Source organism: Mobula hypostoma, chromosome 12, assembly GCF_963921235.1.
Source record: "Mobula hypostoma chromosome 12, sMobHyp1.1, whole genome shotgun sequence".
Taxonomy (NCBI): domain Eukaryota; kingdom Metazoa; phylum Chordata; class Chondrichthyes; order Myliobatiformes; family Myliobatidae; genus Mobula; species Mobula hypostoma.
In genome coordinates, this window is record NC_086108.1 from 88,121,493 (window position 1) to 88,143,603 (window position 22,111).

General features: G+C 43.5%; 1 protein-coding gene across 4 annotated transcripts in view; it reads right to left on the reverse strand.

Moving 5' to 3' along the window:
• tie1 (tyrosine kinase with immunoglobulin-like and EGF-like domains 1) overlaps positions 1 to 18,531 on the reverse strand; it is a 107,301-nt gene extending 88,770 nt beyond the window's left edge. For 3 of the 4 annotated variants that reach the window (XM_063065023.1, XM_063065022.1, XM_063065020.1), the window contains exon 1: positions 18,229 to 18,531. In XM_063065023.1, coding sequence (XP_062921093.1) covers positions 18,229 to 18,292 — 64 coding nt within the window. In that variant the 5' untranslated portion in view covers positions 18,293 to 18,531. The remainder of the gene's footprint in view (positions 1 to 18,228) is intronic. The other variant, XM_063065021.1, reaches the window with a different exon arrangement.
• Between the last annotated feature and the right edge of the window lie 3,580 nt (positions 18,532 to 22,111).

The following is a 22,111-nucleotide window of genomic DNA, read 5'->3' on the forward strand; positions in this document are numbered from 1 at the left end:
ATCCTTGTGTTGCCATTTTCAGGGATCTATGGATTTGTTTCCTAAGATCCCCAAGTACATCAATGCCCCCGATAGCTGTATCATGTCCTGTGTATTTTCCTCTTACTGTATATCTGACTTCCCAAAGTCCAACACCTCACACTTAGAGTCATAGAGCAATCTGTCTGTCTAGGTACCATATCTGATACGGACTTTGGTGACCATGGTTTTCCATATAGATCTATCCTTCGTTTTTTGGATGAATTTCCAGAATTTCCAATTCCATAGAGCAATACTGCATGGCTATAGGTTATTTAGTCCAGCAAATCCGTGGCGCTTATCCAGTTAGTCCCAATTCCTTGTCTTTGGTCCATATCCCTCTCAGCCCAACACATCCATATACCTATCCAAGTACTTATCAGACTGCCGGAAAATGACACTAAACTGGTAGTAACGGGAGAGAAAGAAATAGCTTAAATAATTAATAATTCAGCTTAATAATTAAACTTAATTAATCAAGAAGATTCAAGAAATTCAAGAGATTTCAATAAGTCCAAGCATGTTGGGGAGCAAAGATGAGTGTAGCTGCTATTACTAAGGAGAAGGTGCTTGGGAAGCTGAGTGGTCTGAAGGTAGGTAAATGACCTAAGCAAGATGGACTATACCCAACGTTCTGAAAGAGGTAGCTGAAGACACTGTGAGGGCGTTAGTAGTGACCTTTCAAGAATCACTAGATTCTGGAATGGTTCCAGACAAATGGAAAATCAGAATCAGGTTTAATATCACAGCTATATGTTGTGAAACTTGTTAACTTTGTGGCAGCAGTACAATGCAATACATTCAGAAATGGGATGGCAGAGGGGAAGAACCTGCTCCTGAATCATTGAGCGTGCCTTCAGGCTTCTGTACCTCTTTCTGATGGGAGCAATGAGAAGAAGGCATGTCCTGCATGGTGGATGTCCTTAATGATGGACGCAGCCTTTCTGAGGCACTGCTCCTTGAAGCTGACCTGGATACTATGGAGGCCAGTGCCCATAATGGATCTGGCTACTCTCTACAGCTTACTTCGATCCTGTGTCAGATGCAGCCAGTTAGAACGCTCTCCACAGTACATCTGTAGAAATTTGCAAGTGTTTTTGGTGACGTGCCAAATCTCACTCTCTCCTCTTCTGATCCCTCTCTGAGGACTGACGTGTGTTCCCTCATCTTACCCTTTCTGAAGTCCACAATCAGTTCTTTGGTGTTACTGATGAGTGCAAGGTTGCTTCTGTGACATCACTCAATAGCTGATATAGCTCGCTCCTGTACACCCTCTCGTCACCATCTGAGAATCTGCCAGCAATGGTTGTATCATCAGCAAATATATGGGTGGTGTTTGAGCTGTGCCTTACTACACAATCACAGGTGTAGAGAGAGTAGAGTAGTGGACTAAGCACACATCCCTGAGGTTGATTGTCAGTGAGGTGAAAAGTGTAAAAATGTCATTCCACTCTTGAAGGAGGGAGGGAGGGAGGGAGGGAGGGAGGCAAAAGACAGGACACTTTAGGTCAGTTAGAATGACCTCAGTGATTGAGAAAATGTTGCAGTCCATTATTGAGGATGAGGTTCTGGGGTACTTGGAAGCACATGATAAAAAAAATAGTCTGAAGTCAGCATGGTTTCTTTAGGGGAATTTGTCTGACAAATATGTTGGAATTCTTTGAGGAAATAACAGGAAAGATAGTAGCATGGATAAAAGATTGGCTGACTGGCAGGAGGGAAAGAGTAAGAAAAAAGGCGGGCCTTTTCTGGTTGGCTGCTGGCGACTGGTGGTCGATGTTGGGACCACGTCTTTTCACATAAATGTCAATGATATGGATGATGGGATTGATGGCTTTGTGGCCAAATTTGGGGATGATACGAAGAGGGACGGGTAGTGCTGAGGAAGCAAGGAGTCTGCAGAAGGACTTAGACAGATTCGAATGGGTAAAGAAATAGCAGATGAAATACAGTGTAGGGAAGTGTATGATCACGTACTTTGGTAGAAAGAATAAAAGCATAGACCGATTTTACAACAGGAAAAAACTAAAAATATCAGAAATCAGAGGCATTGGTCAGACCATACTTGGAGGATTGTGAGCAGTTTTGAATTCTATCTACGACAGTATGAGCTGAAACAGGAGAAGATTCACAAGAATGATCCTGGGAATGACAGGGTTAGCGTATGTAGAGAGTTTGATGGCCCTGGGCCTGTACTTGCTGAAGCTTAGAAGTATCAGGGGAATCTCATTGAAACCTGTCAAATATTGAAAGGCCTAGATAGAATAGAAATAGAGAGGATGATGCCTATATTGGTGGAGTTTAGGACCAGAGAACACAGTCAAAATAGAAGGATGTCCTTTTAGAACAGCAATGAGGGGAACTTCTTTAGCCAGAGAGTGGTGAATTTGTGGAGTTATTGCCACAGGTGCCTGTGGAGGCCAAATCATTGGTGGTACGTAAAGTGGTGGTTAATAGTTTCTTAATTAGTATGGGTGTCAAAGGTTATGGGGAGAAGGTGAGAGAATGGGGTTAAACAGATAATAAATCAGCCACAGTGGAATGGCAAAGCAGACTCAAGGGGCCGAATGGCTTAATTTTGCTGCTACATCTTATGGTCACTGCATGAAAAAGTTTCTTCTCAGGCCCTATTTAAATCTCTCCTCTCACACTAAAATGTACGTTCCCTAGTTTTGAACTCCCCTATTGTGGGGAAAAGACTGTTGCCGTCTACTCTACCCAAGTCTCTCATAATTGTAAGCATTTGTGTAAGATCACCCCTCATCATCTCACAGTTATGTGTGTTTAATTCCAATTGCCATTCTTCAGCCTAGTTCCCTAACTCGTCTGGGTTAAAAAGCATTTGCCAGTTCTCTAGCCATTTTTTCCAACTGATCTATATTCTGCTCAGTCCTTTGACAATCTTTCCAACTATCCACAGTTCACTCATTTTTACAATCAGAATCAGGTTTATGTACTGTAAGTTGTAGCAGTACAGTTGCAAGAAAAAAAAACTACAAGTTACTAAACTAGATAAGACATAATGTGAATCACAAGGTATTGGCCAATTTTGAAATCTCATGGCAGAAGGGAAGGAGCTGTTCCTAAAACATTTATCGTGAGTCTTCAGACTACCATATCTCTTTCTGAATGAAGCAATGGGAGGAGGGCGTATGGCAGATGGTGAGGATCTCTAATGATGGACGCTGCCTCCTGAAGATGTCCTTCATGGTGGGGAAGCTAGTGCCTGCGATGGAACTTTCATGTGGTCTGCATGCTTACTAATCAGCTCATCCACAATTTTGACTGCCATTTATAGATATTGTGATGAGCTTATGACCTGGTAAGTGAAAAGTAACATTGGCTCCAAAAGAGTGCCAGGCAATGGAAATCTCTAACCTAGGTACACGCTGTCATCACTACTGGAATTCCACACCATTAATACCTGTGGGTCAGCATTGTCCAGAAACCTGGATGGACCAGCCACTTAACCATACATGTAGGTCAGAGGCTGGATAATCCATTTCAAATTACTCATTTCTTGACGTTCTAAAGTCTTTCCAACAAGCGCAAGACACAGGTTAAGAGTCTGATGGAACACTTTGCAATTGGCTGCATGAGAACAGTTCCAACTGCTCCCAACTTCATCCAGGACAAAGTAACCTGCTTGACTGGCAACCCATCCACAACCTATACATTCATTCTCTCCTTTACAAGTTGTTACCATGTTTATCGTCCACAAAATTCACTGCAATTACTCACCCAGGCTATGCGATAGTCCTGCCCAGATGCACAAACCCTGTGATCAAATAGGAAAAGGACTGCAGGTGCATGGGAACCTTACAGACTGCTGTCCAAGTCAGATATCATCCTGACCTGGAGATATGTTTTTGGTCATTTGCCACTGCTGGGTACGACCCCTGGAGCTTGCTGCAAACTGCCATCTACATCTTGACCTGGAGATATGTTATTGGTCATTTGCCATTGCTGGGTCTAACTCCTTGAGCTTGCTGCACAAGAGCACTGTGTGAGTGCTTTCACAAGCAAAAGTTTAAGAAGGTAGCTCACCACCACATTATCCAGGACAGTGGGATAATAAATAATAACCAACCATGTCCAATCTCAAAAATAATATATAAAAAGGTGCTCGATTTGAATGTCACGTTCTGCTCAATTCCCAGCAGGGATAACAACTCTTTTCAATTTATTTTGCAAATACTCAGTTCAAAACCCAGATGTGCGAGTTTTAAAATTCATAAGATTCTGAGTTTGTCATAACTGTGTAACTTATCATGATTCCCCCATGTTTCCTGTACATTTTGTATGGATTTGAACTGTAGATGTCATTGATGCATTTAGATTCTATTAACATTTATGCAAGTTCTTTAATAAAAGCTGATACTGAGATAACTGAGACAGATAAGGCACGCAACAGAAGTTTGATCAAGGGGCAGTTGCGGAGGAGTGGCTCAGAGGAAAATTGTTGGCATGAGAGATCAAGAGGGTGAGGGAAGAAGTTCCAAAGAGTAGGAGCTTGTAAGCAGAGGGATGAATACCCATGAGTGTAAAGCAATAAAATATGGCAAGGGAAAAGTATTTCTGGTTAACTAACTGCAATAGCAACTCAATTACTCTTCACAGATGCTGCATGATCTCCTGGGTGTTTCCAGCTTTCACTATTCTTCTGATTTCCAGCAAATTTGCTTATTTTTATTGTTTGCATGATTTGCTTTTTTTTCTGCACACTGGATGTTTGACTGTCTTTTTAAGAAACATGGAGTCTATTGGGTTTCTTTTCCTGGTGGCTGCCTGTAAGGAGACGTATCTCAAGGCTGTATAAAGTATACATACTTCAATCATTGAACTATGAACTGCTGTGCACCACGTCTCATGGTTCTGAAGCATTCTTTCCCTTTTCTTTCTCTCTCACTGCCAGCACCAAGTGCAGTCCCAGATAACTTTGGTTTCTAATATATCAATATTCCCTTCATTCTTACCAACTCTACCTTTCTAGCCCTAAAGAATGGTCATTAACTTGAAATGTTAATCTTGTTCCTCTCATCACAGATGCTGCCTACTTGCTGAGTGTTTCGAGCAATTTATGTTTTAGTTTTAATACATAACCAGGTGTCATATTCAAGTGTTGGGGGCAGAACTGTCATTCACTGATCATCTATGCCATGGACCTTGCTGTCTGCTGGGACGCTGGCTCTCGGTTTATTGATTTGGCCTAGGGCAGCAGTGCACAGCATGCCAGAATCTTCCCAGTGCATGTGGCCATCTACACAGGCAGCATGACTTTGAATTCCAGTGGATTATCAAAGCAACCGTTGAAATTCCAAGACCATAACATGAAGCAGTAGAAATAGGCCATTCAACTCTCCCAGTCTGTTCTGCCATTCAATTGTGGATGACTTTTTTTCCCTCAAACTCATTAGCCTGGCTTCTCCCTATGACACTTAACCTCCTTACTAAATAAGAACCTATCAATCTCTACCTTAAAAGATGTGGCCTCTAGAGCTGTCGGTGGCAACATAGATTCACCAATCTCTGGTTGAACAAATTCCTCCTCACCTCAGTTCTAAAGGGATATCCCTTTATTCTGAGGTTATGTCCTATGGTCTTAGACTTCCAAAAATGGAAAGATCCTCTTTATGTCCACTATATCGAGACCTTTCAGTAGTTAGTAGGTTTCAACAAGATTCCTCCTCATACTCCATCAAGTACAGGCTTAGAGGCATCACATGCTTCTTATATTTTAAGCCTTGCTTTTTCCGGAATCATTTTTGTGAACGTTCTCCAGGGCTGGTACATCTTTCCTTAGATACAGGGCCCAACGTTGCTCACAACATCAGTATCTTTGACTCTGAATGTGTTACAAATTAAAAATATAGACAGAAAGCTAAAGCTTGATCAAAAAATGTGACAATATTAAATACTAAAAACAACTTTAAGCACTTAAATCCATTGAATTAAATTAAATACAACTTTTGTCTCGGTACCCGATTTCTTCCATTCATTCCTATGGATTTGCTTTACTTAACATATAAAATTACAAAAGGAATAGATAAGGTAGAGGCAGGAAAGCTGTTCCCACTGGTTGTTGAGACTAGAACTAGGGGACATAGCCTCAAGATTTGGGGAAGTAGATTTAGGATGGAGACGAGGGGGAACTGCTTTTCCCAGAGTGGTGAATCGTGTGGCATACTCTGCCCAATGAAGCAGTGGAGGCTACCTCAGTAAATATATTTAAGACAAGGTTGGATAAATTTTTGCATTGTAGGGTAATCAAGGGTTATCGGGAAAAGGCAGGCAGGTGGAGATGAGTCCATGGCCAGATCAACCACGATCTTATTGAATGGCAGAGCAGACTTCATGGGCCAGATGGCCTACTCCTGCTCCTATTTCTTATATTCTTAAACTGGATTTAATCTGGTCTAGATTCAGCATGTTGATTTTCACTGCCTGACAACTGGGGAGCTCTGTAGAGGCTGGTATTGCCCTGCTGGTCCCAGATGGAGTCCTCCAACATAGCACAGCACAGGAGTCCTGCCGCTGACAGTCTGTTGAGTGGAAAGCAATGCTACTGTGGAATGGCTCGGTTACAGCAGTTCCCAGCAACAGATCCTTGTGAGGTTTCAGTGAGTTATACTTGATGATCCCTTACATCTAGGTTCCATTAGGGTTCATGTTGCATTATGGTTACTGCCCTTAATTGCTTCAGACACAAATTGCTGGAGGAACTCAGCAGGCCTGGCAGCATCTATGGAAAAGAGGGGTCTTGGCCCGAAACGTTACTCGTTTACTCCTTCTCACACATGCTACCTGGCCTGCTGAGTTCCTCCAGCATTTCGGGGGTGTTGCTTAGGATTTCCAGCATCTATAGATTCGCTTGTGTTTGGGATTGCTTCAGGTTTTGCTTTGCTCTCAGAACATGCTGACCCAGGACATGTTCTCTTCATAATACCACCATCAAAGAGATGGTACAGGAGCTTCAAAGCTCACAGTCAGTGTTTTACGAACAGCTTCTTTCTCTCCGCCATCGGATTTCTGAATGGCCAATAAACCAACCCATGAACTACTTAATTTAAAAATTTTAAATACATTTCTTTTGTCATTTATAGCAGTTATGTGTATTGTATTGTACTGCTGCCGTAAAACAACAAATTTCAATACGTTCCATGAGGGAAATGTGAAGAATATCCTTCACCATTCCCTCCAAACTTCCCCTTTCTGAGGCAGAACATTTTGTCCTCAACAAGCACCTTTCCTTTGTCCCCTTCGCCTGCACATCACTGAGTTCCACACCCGCCACAATGTCGAGCTCTTCTTCTGTTGCCTCCGTCTCCAAGCCTACTTCTTTGGCAAGGATTCCACACGCTGCACTGATGATGCCTTTTCCCCATCTTCATCCCTCCTCCTCCTCTTGGATATTCTGCTCTGGATCTTTTCATCTCGAATTGCAGACGCTACATCAACCGTCTTGACTTCAGTACTCCTTCCTCCTCCTTGAACCTTGCCCCCTTTGGATCATTGTCCTCCACTCTCTGCACAGTCCTGAGCTTATCATGAAACCCACAGATAAAGGATGTATTGTTGTGCTACACTGACCTCTACCCTGCTGAGGCCCGGTGGCAACTCTCAGACACCTCCTCATAACTACCCCTTGAAGAGGACCTCACTTTGTACCATCTGAAAACTGCCTCCAACACTATCGCCGACCTCATCAACTCTGGAGAACTCCCAACCACTGCTACCAAACTCATAGTTCCCTTACTCCGCACTGCTCACTTCTACCTCCTACCCAAGATCCATAAACCAGACTGTCTGGGTAGGCCCATTGTCTCTGCTTGCTCCTACACAACTGAAATCGTGTCTTCATACCTCGATTCCATTCTATCCCCCTTGGTTCAGTTCCTTCCCACCTACATCTGTGACACCTCTCATGCTCTTGATCTCCTCAGTAACTTTAAGTTCACTGAGCCTGACCACCAGATTTTCAGCATGGATGTTCAGTCTCTATACAGTTTTATCCCTCATCAGGAAGGCCTCAAAGTTCTCCGCTCCTTTCTTAACAAAAGAAACACCCAATTCCCCTCTGCCAACCCCGTCCTCTGTCTGGCGGAATTGACCCTCACCCTCAACTGTTTATCCTTTGGCCACTCCCACTTTCTCCAGACTAGAGGGGTGTCCATGGTCACCCACATTGTCCCAGCTATGCCTGCCTCCTTGTTGGCTATGTAGAACAGTCCATGTTCAAAGACCTTCGCGGTAGTACTCCCCAAATCTTCCTCCGCTACACTGACAACTGCACTGGACCTAAGGTCAAGTTTATCAACTTTGCCTCTAACGTCCATTCTGCCCTTAAATTCACTTGGTTAATTTCTGACAACTTTCTCCTCTTTCTCTAACTTTCAGTCTCCATCTCTGGAGACAATCTGTCAACCAATATCTTTCATAAACCTACTGATTCTTACAGTTGTCCTCACTAGATCTTTTCCCCACCCTGTCTCCTGTAAAAATATTATTTCCTTTATTCTGTTCCTTCGCCTCAGCAGCATCTGTTCCCAGGCTGTGGCCTTACTTTTCAGGACATCAGAGATGTTCTCCTTCTTCAAAGGACGGTGTTTCCCTTCCTCCATTGATGCCGTCCTCATCTGCGTCTCCTCCACTTCCCAAGCATCCAGACTCACCCCATTATCCTGCAGCCTTAAAGATGATAAAGAGTTCTTGTGCTTATCTATCAATATATCATCTACAACTTCTACATCTCCATAGGGATCCTACCACTGAACATATCTTTACCTCCACTGCCTCTCCGGTATCCATAGAGATCACTCCCTCTGTAATTCTCTTGTCGATTTGTCCCTCTCCACTAATTCTCCCCCCCCCCCCCCCCCCGGGCACTTACCTCTGCAAGCATCCAAAGTGCCTCACCTGCCCTTTCACCTCTTCCTTGACCTCCATTCAGGGGCCCACGCAGCCCTTCCAGGTGAGGCAACACTTCACCTGCGTATCTGCTGGGGTTGTCTATTGTGTCTGGTGCTCCCAATGTGTTCCCCTCTACACTGGTGAGACCCGTCATAAATTGGAGGACTGCTCATCAAGCACCTCTGCTCCATCTGCCAAAAGCAGAATTTCCTAGTGGCCAAACATTTTAATTCCGATTCCCATCCCCATTCTGACATGTCAGTCCATGGCCTCCTCTTGTGCCAAGATGAGGCCACCCTCAGGGTGAAGAAGCAACTGCTTATATTCCATCTGGGTAGCCTCATATGGCATGAATATTGATTTCTTGTTCCAGTAAAAAAAAATCCCTCCCCCTCCCTCCTCTTCTATTCTCCACTCCAGTCTTTTACCTCTTCTCACCTGCCTATCACTTAAGTCCCCTCCTCCTATCCTTTCTCCTACGGTCCACTCTTCTCTCCTATTAGATTCTTTCTTCTCCACCCCTTTACCTTTCCCATCCACTTGGCTTCACCTATCACCTTCCAGCTAGCCTCCTACCCCTTCCCCTACCTTTTTACTCTGGTGTCTTCCCCCCTCCATTCCAGTCCTGAAGAATGCCGCTTGACCTGCTGAGTTATTCCAGAATTTTGAGTGTTTCTTTTGATTTCCAGCGTCTGCAGACTTTCTTGTATTTAATATGTCAGTGATATTAAATCTGATTCTGATGTTTTCTGACAATTTAACTTGCACTCTTGTTGATAGAAAGGCTTCCTCCTTAAGGCTGTGCGATGCATACAGCAGATATACATCTACAGACTTACCTGAACGAGCCTTCTGTTCCGGTAACATAGAATTCTCCAACTTCCGGTAATTCCCTCCCCCTCCCTTCCTCTATTCCTATGACACTCTTCCCCCTCCCCCAGCTGCCTATCACCTCCCTCATGGTTCCGCCTCCTTCTACTACCCATTGTGTTTTCCCCTATTCCTTCTTCACCTTTCCTGCCTGTCACCTCCCTGCTTCCACTCCCCCACCCCTTTATCTTTCCCCTTACTGGTTTTTCACCTGGAACCTACCAGCCTTCTCCTTCCCACTCTCCCCCCACCCTCTTTACAGGGCCTCTGCCCCTTCCCTCTACAGACCTGACGAAGGATTCCGGCCCGAAACGTCGACTCATCGTTTCCATGGATGCTGCCTGACCTGCTGAGTTCCTCCAGCGTGCTGTGAGTGTTGCTTTGACCCCAGCATCTGCAGGTTATTTTGTGTTTAGGAATATTTGACTGACCTATCTATAATATCCCTTCGAAAGAAGCATGGCTTCCTGGTTGAGGCTTACTTAGTATCTCACTGATGCCATTCCGAAAGGAACTGTCTGGTCCGTGCTCTGTTTATGTTTGTTGGAAAGTCTGTGACCCTCAGGTCACTAAGGCTATGACTGAACACACAGTTGGAGGAACACATCCTGTCCCATTGTCTACGGTCTCATTGTCTTTCAGTGTCACTGTGAATAAAGGACTGGACCTAAAAACTTAAGTCAACTTTGTTGATGTTTGTTCTATGCTAAAACAATGTAAAACCATTCTTACAGTGGAGTAAACATGAACTCGGAGGATCTTCTTCCAATTTATCTTGCCATCAGTCAGGCCCCTGGTAGTCCCTTCAAACCATCTTCCGATTAACTTTTTCCTTTCCAATGCTAGTCATGACTGTTCCATTATATACTGCATTACCCACTCAGTCCTACATTTTACCCTCCCTCTGGCTCTGCTGTCACTCACATTGCCCTCAACCCTCCAGCCACTTCTTCTCCCTTCCAAAGTCGGTGGGGAAGAGTATACATTTTTCTTCCCTTCCTCTTCAAAGAAAAAAAGAATCAAAACTGCAGATGCTGGAATCATAAAAGAACAGAAAATGCTGGAGATACAGTACTCAGCAAGTCTGGCAGCACCAATGGAAGGAGACCCAGGGTTATCATTTCAACTTCAAAACCCATGTAAGACATTCTGACCTGAAACATTAACACTGGTTTGCTTTCCACAGAGGTTGCTTGACCTGTTTAGGTTAGTGATGACCATGCTGAATGGCAAAGCACCCTTGATGGGGTGATGGCCTGATCCTACTCCTATTTACATGCATTTCTCTTGTTTGTGCTTTGTTCTCATCTTGATTTCCAACATTTTCTGGTGTTTTTTGTTCTCTCTTTCCATTCTGCCCGGAATAAGATATCTATTGTGAGTTAGCTCTGGCCTAGTTACTTCTTTCTGCTTCTCTTTTGCCCTCTGTCACAGTTTGGGACAGCAAAAGATGCCTCATAATCAGTTTGCATCGACAGAAACAATCACGGAACTTGCCGGAGTCACTGGATATTTGGCTTCAGGCTTCACATGTTTTGGAAGTACCAAACTGCGGACTCCACCTGAACTTCCACGAGCAGGGAATTTTAATTTCACACTTCCGATTCCTAGGTAAATCCTAGGGTTGGGGCCCATTTCCTGAGGGAGGACAGTAGTTGTGAAAGGGAGAGATTGATTTGGTGTTGGCTGAACGAGTATTCTGTTCACCCTCATCCCACACTCGTCCTAGGTACGTACATAGTTAGAGCTACAAGAGACTACGGATCCTTGAACCTGGAGCAAAAAGCGAACTGCTGGAGTAACTCAGTGAGTCGGGCAGCAGCCGTGGAGAAACCACCCCAGCTGAAGTGTCTTGACCTTGAGGGAGAGCCGGCATACCACTTCCCTCTGCAAATGGTGCCTGACCCACTGAGTTCCCCTATTAATTTGTTATTTGCACATTTACATGGGCTCCCAGTAGCCCCCTTTAAGAACCCCCTTACTTCAGGATAATTCAGGCAAACAATATGAAATGATGGTTTTTCAATGCTGTAGTGCAAAAAAGTTGGCTTTTCAATATGGGACCAACAAAAGTGACAAGAAAGAGCATAAAAGGTTGATCCTATGGATATTCAAGGCCAGAGTGATAGGGAGTGGTCAGTGGAATAGGAGCCAATAAATTATGGTGAGAGAAGTCATTATAGAAACACAGAAAAGCTACAGCACAATACAGGCCCTTCAGCCCAAAAAGCTGTGCCGAACATGTCCTTACCTTAGAAATTAGGGCATTAAAGGTTATGGTGAGAAGGCGGGGGAATGGGACTAAATGGGAGAATGGATCAGCTCATGATAAAATGGCGGAGCAGACTCGATGGGCTGAATGGCCGATTTCTGCTCCTTTGTCTTATGGAAATTACCTAGGGTTAACCATAGCCCTCTATTTTTCTAAGCTCCATGTACCGTTCCAGGAGTCTCTTAAAAGACCCTATCATTTCCGCCTCCACCACTGTCGCTGGTAGCCCATTCCATGCTCTCATCCCGCACTGCGTAAAAAAACTTACCCCTGACATCTCCTCTGTACCTACTTCCAAGCATCTTAAAACTGTATCCTCTCATGCTAGCCAATTCAGCCCTGGGGAAAAGCCTCTGACTATCCACACAATCAATGCCTCTGATTATCTTGTACACCTTTATCAGGAAACCTCTCATTCTCTGTCGCTCCAAGGAGAAAAGGCCGAGTTCAATCAACCTATTCTCATAAGGCATGCTCCCCAAACCAGGCAACATCCTTGTAAATTATGACAGGAAGCAGAAGGATGAAGGGGTACATGAGACTTCAATAGCTATTATAGAACCATATAGCACAGAGATGTGCCCTTTTGACCCAGCTTGTTCATGCCAACTGTGATGCCTATCTACACTAATCCAATTTGCCTGCATTAGGCTCATATCCCCCTATCCTATCCAAATATCTTTTAAAGGTTGTAATTGTACCTGCCTCCCCCATCTCAACCAACAGCTCATTCCAGATATTCACCCTCATCTCTGTGTGAAAAACCTGCCTCTCAGATCTCTTTTAAATTTCTCCCCTATTACTTTAAACCCATGTCCTCTGGTTCTGGTCTCCCCTGCCCTGGGGTAAAGATTCCGCCTCTCAAAACTTTATAAGGCTACCCCTCGGTCACCTATCTAATTTAGAAGTCCCAACCACTTAAAACATTTGTAAGGGGAAAGTGAAATTCATTATGGTGTAAGAATAGCAGCAACTGGATGTGTAGACTCATACAAGTCAAGTCACTTTTTATTGCCACTTCAACCTTAACTGCTGGTACAGTACACAGTAAAAATGAGACAACGTTTTTCAGGACCATGGTGCTACAGGAAACAATACAAAAACTACACTGAACTATGTAAAACAACACAAAAACTACTCTAGACTACAGACCTACCCAGGATTGCATAAAGTGGACAAAACAGTGCAGGCATTACAATAGATAATAAACAAGACAATAGGCACAGTAGAGGGCGGTAGGTTGGTGTCAGTCCAGGCTCTGGGTATTGAGGAGTCTGATGGCTTGGGGGAAGAAACTGTTACATAGTCTGGTTGTGACAGCCTGAATGCTTTGGTGCCTTTTGCCAGATAGTAGGAGGGAGAAGAGTTTGTATGAGGGGTGTGTGGGGTCCTTCATAATGCTGTTTGCTTTACGGATGCCCCTTTGGCCCAAATGGTCCATCCTGACCCTTCTAAGCTAGTCCCATTTGCCCACATTAGGCTCATATTCCTCTGAGCCTTAGCTATTCATGTAGCTCTCTGAGTACCTTTTAAATAGTCTCAATTTACTTACCTCCAACACTTCCCCTGGATCTCACTTGCCCAGAATTACCTGGAAACTGATTTTTTTGTTTGTTTTACATTTGGTAAGCTGTTGGCTGGGGAAGGAGGGTACCTGGCTGGTGTTGCAATACTTGTAAGTAGATTTGCTGCCCTACAGCTCTAGCAACCCAGATTCAATCCTGACCTTTGTTGCTGGCTGTGTTGAGTTTGACCTCTCTCCCTCCGGGTGCTCCAGTTTCCACCTATATTCCAAATACATGTGGATTGGTAGGTTAATTGGGAGATTGCCCCAAGTGAGTGAGAGTGTATGGGTAGAGTTGATGGGAATTTGGGAGAATAAAATGGGATTAATGTGGAATTAGTGTAGCTAGATATTTGATGGTCAGCACAGATTCAGTGGGTCAAGGGAGCTTTTTTTTAATGCTGAGTGATTTGATATTTCTGGGATAAATCACATCTTTCAGATTTAAATAAGACATAAATAATGTGAGGGAATAATGTGACTGTCAAAAAAGCCAGATAAGACCATAAGATATAGGAGCAGAATTAGGCCACTTGGCCCATCGAGTCTGCTTCACCATTTCATCATGTCTAAATTTGGCATGGAATAGAAGGGCTGAAGGGCCTGTTTCTACACAGTAGTGCTCAATGATTCTAAAAAGGTTACCAAATTTAAGCATGAGACAATAGCAAAACGGACACTTTAAACATTGATTTGGATTATATGGCAAAAATTGTGAACACTAATTACAAAGTGAAATGTATATTTCTTTTAGTTCTCAAAAATATTTGGCAACCCACAATGGACCATATTCCTTTTAAATTTATCAGCATTCATCTGTGCACAAAGTGAAAACAATGTTCCATATTTAAAGTGCCACAGAGCTAACATCATTAGTCCTGTCAATACTTTATCAGGCAGACACTGCAGTGGGTGAAGTTCCAGGATCAAATTAAGGACACACAGTAAAAGAGCAGGATTAGACTATTCATCCCATTAAATTTACTCCATGCAATTTGATGAACAAGATATTCATGTCATGTTGTTGGATGGCCTTAAAGTCTATTGGTTGTAGGTAGAAGATGATGACACATCACAATGGCAGTGAAGGCAGAAGAAGGCTTCAGCAGTGAAGAGTTGAGTCATCTTGCATTCCATGCCATTGAACCTTGACCTTGACACTGTCAAGGACCGTGTGATGGCCGGCCATACATCGGCCTCTCCACATTAAACAAAGTCACACACAGGTGTTCTCCGATAAGGGAATTGACCCAACTCCTTTGGAGAGCGTTATACTCGACTCAAGTGCTCACACTGCTATACTCACATGAGACCGTAAGATATAGGAGAGGAATTCTGCCAGAGAGTCAGCTCTCTCATTCAATCAGACTGATTTTTTTTTCAAACCGCATTCTTCTACCTTCTCCCTATAACTCTTAATTATATTACCAGTCAAGAACTTATTAATCCCTGCCTTAAGTACATACAATGATTTTACCTCTACTACCCTTTGTGACAAAGAATTCCATGGATTCATCAGAATCAGAATCAGGTTTATTATCACCGGCATGTGTCATGAAATCTGTTAACTTATCTCTGGGTCCTCTCCTCCTTCCCTTTCTCCTATGGCCCACTCTCCTCTCCTACCAGATTCCTTCTTCTTCAGTCCTTTATCTTTCTAACCCGCCTGGTTGCACCCATCATCTTCTAGCTATCTTCTTCCACACCCCCCACCTTTTTATTCTGGCATCTTCCCCCTTCCTTTCCAGTCCTGAAGGGTCTCAAGCTGAAATGCCAACTGTTTATTTATTTCCATAGATGCTGCCTGACCTGCAGAGTTCCTCCAATATTTTGTGTGTTACACTATATAATTGAGTTATTATCAAAATATCAATATAAGTAACTGAATAATGTGGAAGGAATTGCTCAGAGGCAGACACACAGAAATAGCATACTGTTGGACTATTATAGTGTGGTCTACAGTACTGAAGAACTTCACGGAAAAGTTTTGAAAAACATTTTTAACAAGTGTTTTGAGAGCTTTTGTATTCAAGCATTGCTGCAGATCAATTCATTGACATGGCTCAGAATATTCAGCAGATAACGTAACTCCCAAGACCTAAAAAGCAAAGTCTGAAAACCCTTTTGGGTGGTAGAACATAGAACATAACTGCACAGTATATGTCTGTCAGCCCATGAAGTTGTGCCAAGCTTTTAAAGATCTATCTAATCCACATACCCCTCCATTTTTCTTTCATCCATTGCTAAGAGTCTTTTCAATGTCCCGAATATATCAGCCTCTACCATCACCCCTGGCAGCATGTACCATACACCTAGCATTCTCTGTGTAAAAAAAAAACCTACGCTTGAAATCGTTAGATTTATGCCCCCTCGTATAAGCCATTTCTGCCCTGGGAGAAAGGCACTGGATGTCCACTCTATCTGTGCCTCTTATCATCTTGTACACCTCTATCATGTCACATCTCATCATCTTTCACTCCAGAAAGAAACCCTAGCTCGTTCAATGTACAAAAGATATCTGGTCTAATCCAGGCAGCATCCTAGTAAATTTCCCCTCTAAAGCTTCCACATCTTTCCTATGATGAGGCCACCAGAAATGAACACAATACTTCAAGTGTTGTCTAACCAGAGTTTTATAAAGCTGCAATATTACCTCATAGTTCTTGAACTCGATCCTCTGACTGATGATGTGCCATATGAAGAGACCGTATCTCCTTAACCACTCAATCAACTTGAGATGCAATTTGGAAGGATCTTGGCTGTGGACCCCAAGATCCCTCTGTTCCTCACACTGTTAATAATTCTGTCTTTAACCCTCTATTCTGCCTTCAAGTTCGACCTTCCAAACTGCTGTAATGCCAGATGTGTGGAGGACATGATGTAATATAGAATGTCAAATGGCTGGAATCGCCAACCCTTCAGCTTTGATGTAACCTTTGGAAATGTCAGCATCTTAAATAGGATACAAATGTTTTTATGATAACCTGATTCATTAATTTTTGTGTGGCACAAGAGGGGTCTATGGGCTCACATGTCGGAATGGGAATGGGAATTGGAATTAAAATGTTTGGACACTGGGAAGTTCCACATTTGGTGAATGAGCAGAGGTGCAGAAGCGGTCCCCAATTTATGGCAGGTCTCACCAAAGTGGAGGAGGCCACACTGGGCACACTAGATGACCCCAGCAGATTTGCAGGTGAAGTTTGACCACACCTAGAAGGACTGTGTGGGGTACTGAACGGAGGTGAGGGAGAAGTGAATGGGCAGGTGTAGCACTTTGGCCATTTGCAGGGATAAGTGAGAGGAACAAATGGACAAGGGAATCAGGGAGGGGGCAATCCTTGCGGAAAGCGGAGAGATGGGTGGAGATAAAGATATGTCTGGTGGTAGGATCCCTTTGGAGCTGGCAGAAGTTGCAGAGAATCATGAGGCTTGTGGATGGTAGGTAATGGACAGGGGGAACTCTATTGCTGTTAAGGCAGCGGGAAGATGGAGTGCATGTGGATGTCCAAAAAGTGGAGAGATACGGTTTAGGGCAGCATCAATGGTGTTTGAAGGGAAATCCGGTCCTTTGTGGAAGGAGGACATTTCTCATGTCCTGGAAAGGAAAACCACACAGGAACAGATGCGGCAAAGATGAGAGAACTGAGAAAAAGGAACAACATTTTTATAGAAGTGGGAAGAGATATTGTCAAGATAATTGTGGGAACTGATAGATTTATAAAAAATGTTGGTCAACAGTTTGTCTTCAGAGATGGAGACAGAGAGATCAAGAAAGGGGAGAGAGGTGTCGGAAATGGACCAGGTGAATTTAAGGGCAGAGTGGAAAGTTGATGAAATTGACGAGTTTAGCACGGGTGCATGAAGCAGCACCAATGTAGCTGTCAATGTAGTGGTGTTTCCAGCAAAATTCCGATTGCTTAGTTGTCAACAAGGAACATTTTTTTTTATTACTAATTGCTTCCTAATTTATTTTCTCTTAGTGGACCCTTTGGTCAGATTTGCTGTGAATGACCTTAATTAGCAGGCATACTCAATTAAGTTAGTGGTCAAAGCGTGCCAACGTTACTCCAGTGGTTTATGTACTTCAGGACAGACTTCACACAGCCAGATTAGGAAACAAAAATTGCCCGCGAGCACACTTCCTACTGTGCCTGCACCACTGAGTAGTCACCTATAGAGGGGGCATCTCTCTGTGGTACAGTACCTGTGTTCTGGCCGTCTTTAAAAATATACTTTATAATTACTGAACTAACAGTTAAAATAAACAAAACTCGCAGGCACAGCCTCCTATTTTGTTTTCTCTAGAAGAAATACTTCCTAATAACGTCCCTCTAAAACTTTGCACCTTCAGTTTTCCACAGCTATAATCTGGTAGACGACTGTGCGCGCAATAGCAGCTTTATGCAGACCTGTTGGAATATTTAATTTCCAAATAGCGCGAGTCTCGAACAAGAGACCCGACGGCTTTTAACCCGTCCACCGGAACTTTAAAGCTAACCCGTCTTTACTTACAAAAAATACGATAAAATAATTTTGCTTGAAATACATCAAAAACATTGAAACTAATATTTTTACTCTTTGGAAGACTTACCCGTTATGTGAAAAGAAAGTGCCAACCTGTAGAGATGGAACAAAATCATTCTGCGTTGTAACATGCCGAAAGAATATCCAGGCGTTTTGAATCAAATCCTGATGGAAAAATCCTAGTGATTCCAGCAAAAATACCGTTTGCCGAGTTTTCCTCTCTCCGCCCGAGAACCTCGCCTTGAAGTAGTTACTTTAATTAAGACTAGTTAAAACGAGTCTCTTTTGGATTGATATCTCTAGCAATGAGATTTATTTCCATTTTGAGAGTTATTTTTTTCTTTGTCCCCTTTGCTTCTCTTCGCCGAAGTTTCTGAACTGAGAGCACAGAGAGGAAAAGCGTCACTTGTACTAATGAATCGGGGTGATTCACGAGAACAGGAGTTGTTATCACATTAGATCCGCCCGGAACATCACTGGAATACCCACTCCCCAACTCTACAATTGTTTCACAGCCAAAAAAACACTTCATTGCCCAGTCATTACTCAATTTTAATGTGACATCTATTTAAAATTACACATCAACCGGAATTATTGGTCTATTAATAACACCTCAATACAAGAAATTAAAGGCGGGATGTTGCGCTGGCCATAGAGCATTCCTTTTCCACATGGTTTTTAACTTGCCCATCCACAGCTGTAGGACATTATTTGAAAACCGGCTATCGCCGTCTCCCCGATACCATGGTACCCGGCAAAACACAAACACTTCGAACTGCATCAGGATTTTCACCTTATTACTCTTGAATAGCATTTAAGTAACATTGAATATAAGCAGGCTTTTCCCACGGAGGTTGGGAGAGACTTGAACTAGATGTCATGGGTTAAGGGTGAAAGGTCAAATATTTAAAGGGAAAGTGAGGGTAATCTTTTTCACTCAGTGGATGCAGAGAGTGTGGAACCAGCTGCTAGTGGAGGTGGTTAATGTGAATTCGATTTCAACATTGAGAAACATGGAAAACCTAAAGCACAATACAGGCCCTTTGGCCCACAAAGTTGTGCTGAACATGTCCCTGCCTTAGAAATTACTAGGCTTACCCATAGCCCTCTATTTTTCTAAGCTCCATGTACCTATCCAAAAGTCTCTTAAAAGACCCTATTGTATCTGCCTCCACCACCATTGCCAGCAGCCCATTCCACGCACTCACCACTCTCTGCGTAAAAAACTGAACTCTGACATCTTCTCTGTACCTACTTCCCAGCACCTTAAACCTCTGCCCTCTTGTGGCAACCATTTCAGCCCTGGGACAAAGCCTCTGACTAGCCACATGATCAATGCCCCTCATCATCTTATACACCTCTATTAGGTTACCTCTCATCCTCCGTCGCTCCAAGGAGAAAAGGCCAAGTTCACTCCACCTGTTTTCATAAGGCATACTCCTCAATCAAAGCAACATCCTTGAAAGTCTCCTCTGCACCCTTTCTATAGTTTTCACATCCTTCCTGTAATGAGGCGACCAGAACCGAGCACAAGTGGGTCTGACCAGGGTCCTATACATCTGTAACATTACCTTTTGGCTCCTAAATTCAATTCCACAATTGATGGAGGCCAATATACCGTATGCCTTCTTAACCACAGAGTCAACCTGCGCAGCTGCTTTGAGTGTCCTATGGACTCAGACCCCAAGATCCCTCTGATCCTCCACACTGCCAAAAGTCTTACCATTAATGCTGTATTCTGCCACCGTATTTGCTATACTTATCTGGGTTGAACTCCATCTGCCACTTCTCAGCCCAGTTTTGCATCCTATCAATGTTCCGCTGCAACCTCTAACAGCCCTCCACACTATTCACAACACCGTCAACCTTTGTGTCATCAGCAAATTTACTAACCCATCCCTCCACTTCCTCATCCAGCTCTTTTATAAAAATCATGAAGAGTAAGGGTCCCAGAACAGATCCCTGGGGCACACCACTGGTCACCGACCTCCATGCAGAATACGACCAATCTACAACCACTCTTTGCCTTCTGTGAGACAAAGCAAGGTCCACTTGGATCCCATGCCTCCTTACTTTCTCAATAAGCCTTGCATGGGGTACATTATCAAATACCCTGCTGAAATCCATATACACTACATCTACTGCTCTTCCTTCATCAATGTGTTTGGTGACATCCTCAAGAAATTCAATTAGGCTCGAAAGGCATGACCTGCCCTTGACAAAGCCATGATGACTATTCCTAATCATATTATACCTCTCCAAATGTTCATAAATCCTGCCTCTCAGGATCTTCTCCATCAACTTACCAGCCACTGAAGTAAGACTTACTGGTCTATAATTTCCTGGGCTATCCCTACTCCCTTTCTTCAATAAGGGAACAACATCCGCAATCCTCCAATCCCCCGGAAACTCTCCCGTCCCCATTGATGATGCAAAGATCATCTCTAGAGGCTCAGAAATCTCCTCCCTCACTTCCCACAGTAGCCTGAGGTACATCTCATCCAGTCCCGGCAACTTATCCAACTTGATGCCTTCCAAAAGCTCCAGCACATCCACTTTCTTAATATCTAAATGCTCAAGCTTTTCAGTCCACTGCAAGTCATTACTACAATTACCAAGATCCTTTTCCATAGTGAATACTGAAGTGAAGTATTCATTAAGTACCTCTGCTATATCCTCCAGTTCCATACGCACTTTCCCACTGTCACACTTGATAGGTCCTATTCTTTTACGTCTTATCCTCTTGCTCTTCACATACTTGTAGAATGTCTTGGGGTTTTCCTTAATCCTGCCTGCCAAGGCCTTCTCATAGCCTCTTCTGGCTCTCCTAATTTCCTTCTTAAACTCCTTCCTGGTAGCCTTATAATCTTCTGGATCTCTAACATTACCTAGCTCTCTGAACCTTTCGTAAGCTTTTCTTTTCTTCTTGACTAGATTTACTACAGCCTTTGTACAACACAGTTCCTGTACTCTACCATAACTTCCCTGTCTCATCGGAACGTACCTATGCAGAACTCCACACAAATATCCCCTGAACATTTGCCACATTTCTTCCATACTTTTCCCTGAGAACATCTGTTCCCAATTTAAGTTCCTGCCTGATAGCCTCATAATTCCGCTTACTCCAATTATACGCTTTTCTAACTCGTCTGTTCCTACCTCTCTCCAATGCTATTGTAAAGGAGATGGAATTATGATCACTATATCCAAAATCCTCTCCCACTGAGAGATCTGGCACCTGACCAGGTTCATTTCCCAACACCAAATCAAATACAGTCTCTTCTCTTGTATGCTTATCTACATATTGTGTCAGGAAACCTTCCTGAACACACCTAACAAACTCCACCCCATCTAAACCCCTTGCTCTAGGGAGATGCCAATCTATATTTGGGAAATTAAAATCTCCCATCATGACAACTCTGTTATTATTACACCTTTCCAGGATCTATTTCCCTATCGGCTCCTCGATATCCTTGTTACTATTGGGTGGCCTATAAAAAACACCCAGTAGAGTTATTGACCCCTTCCTGTTCCTAACCTCCACCAACAGAGACTCCATAGACAATCCCTCCATGGCATCCATCTTTTCTGCAGCCGTGACACTATCTCTGATCGACAGTGCCACACCCCCACCTCTTTTGCCTCCCTCCCTGTCCTTTCTGAAACATCTAAAACCTGGCACTCAAGTAACCATTCCTGTCCCTGAGCCATCCAAGTCTCTGTAATAGCCACCACATCATAGCTCCAAGTACTGATCCACGCTCTAAGCTCATCCACTTTGTTCACAATACTCCTTGCATTAAAATAGACACATCTCAAACCATCAGTCTGAGCGCTTCCCTTCTCTATCATCTGCCTATCTTCCCTCACACACTGCCTCCAAGCTTTCTCTACTTGTGAGCCAACCGTCTCTTCCCCAGCCTCTTCAGTTCGGTTCCCAGCCCCCCACC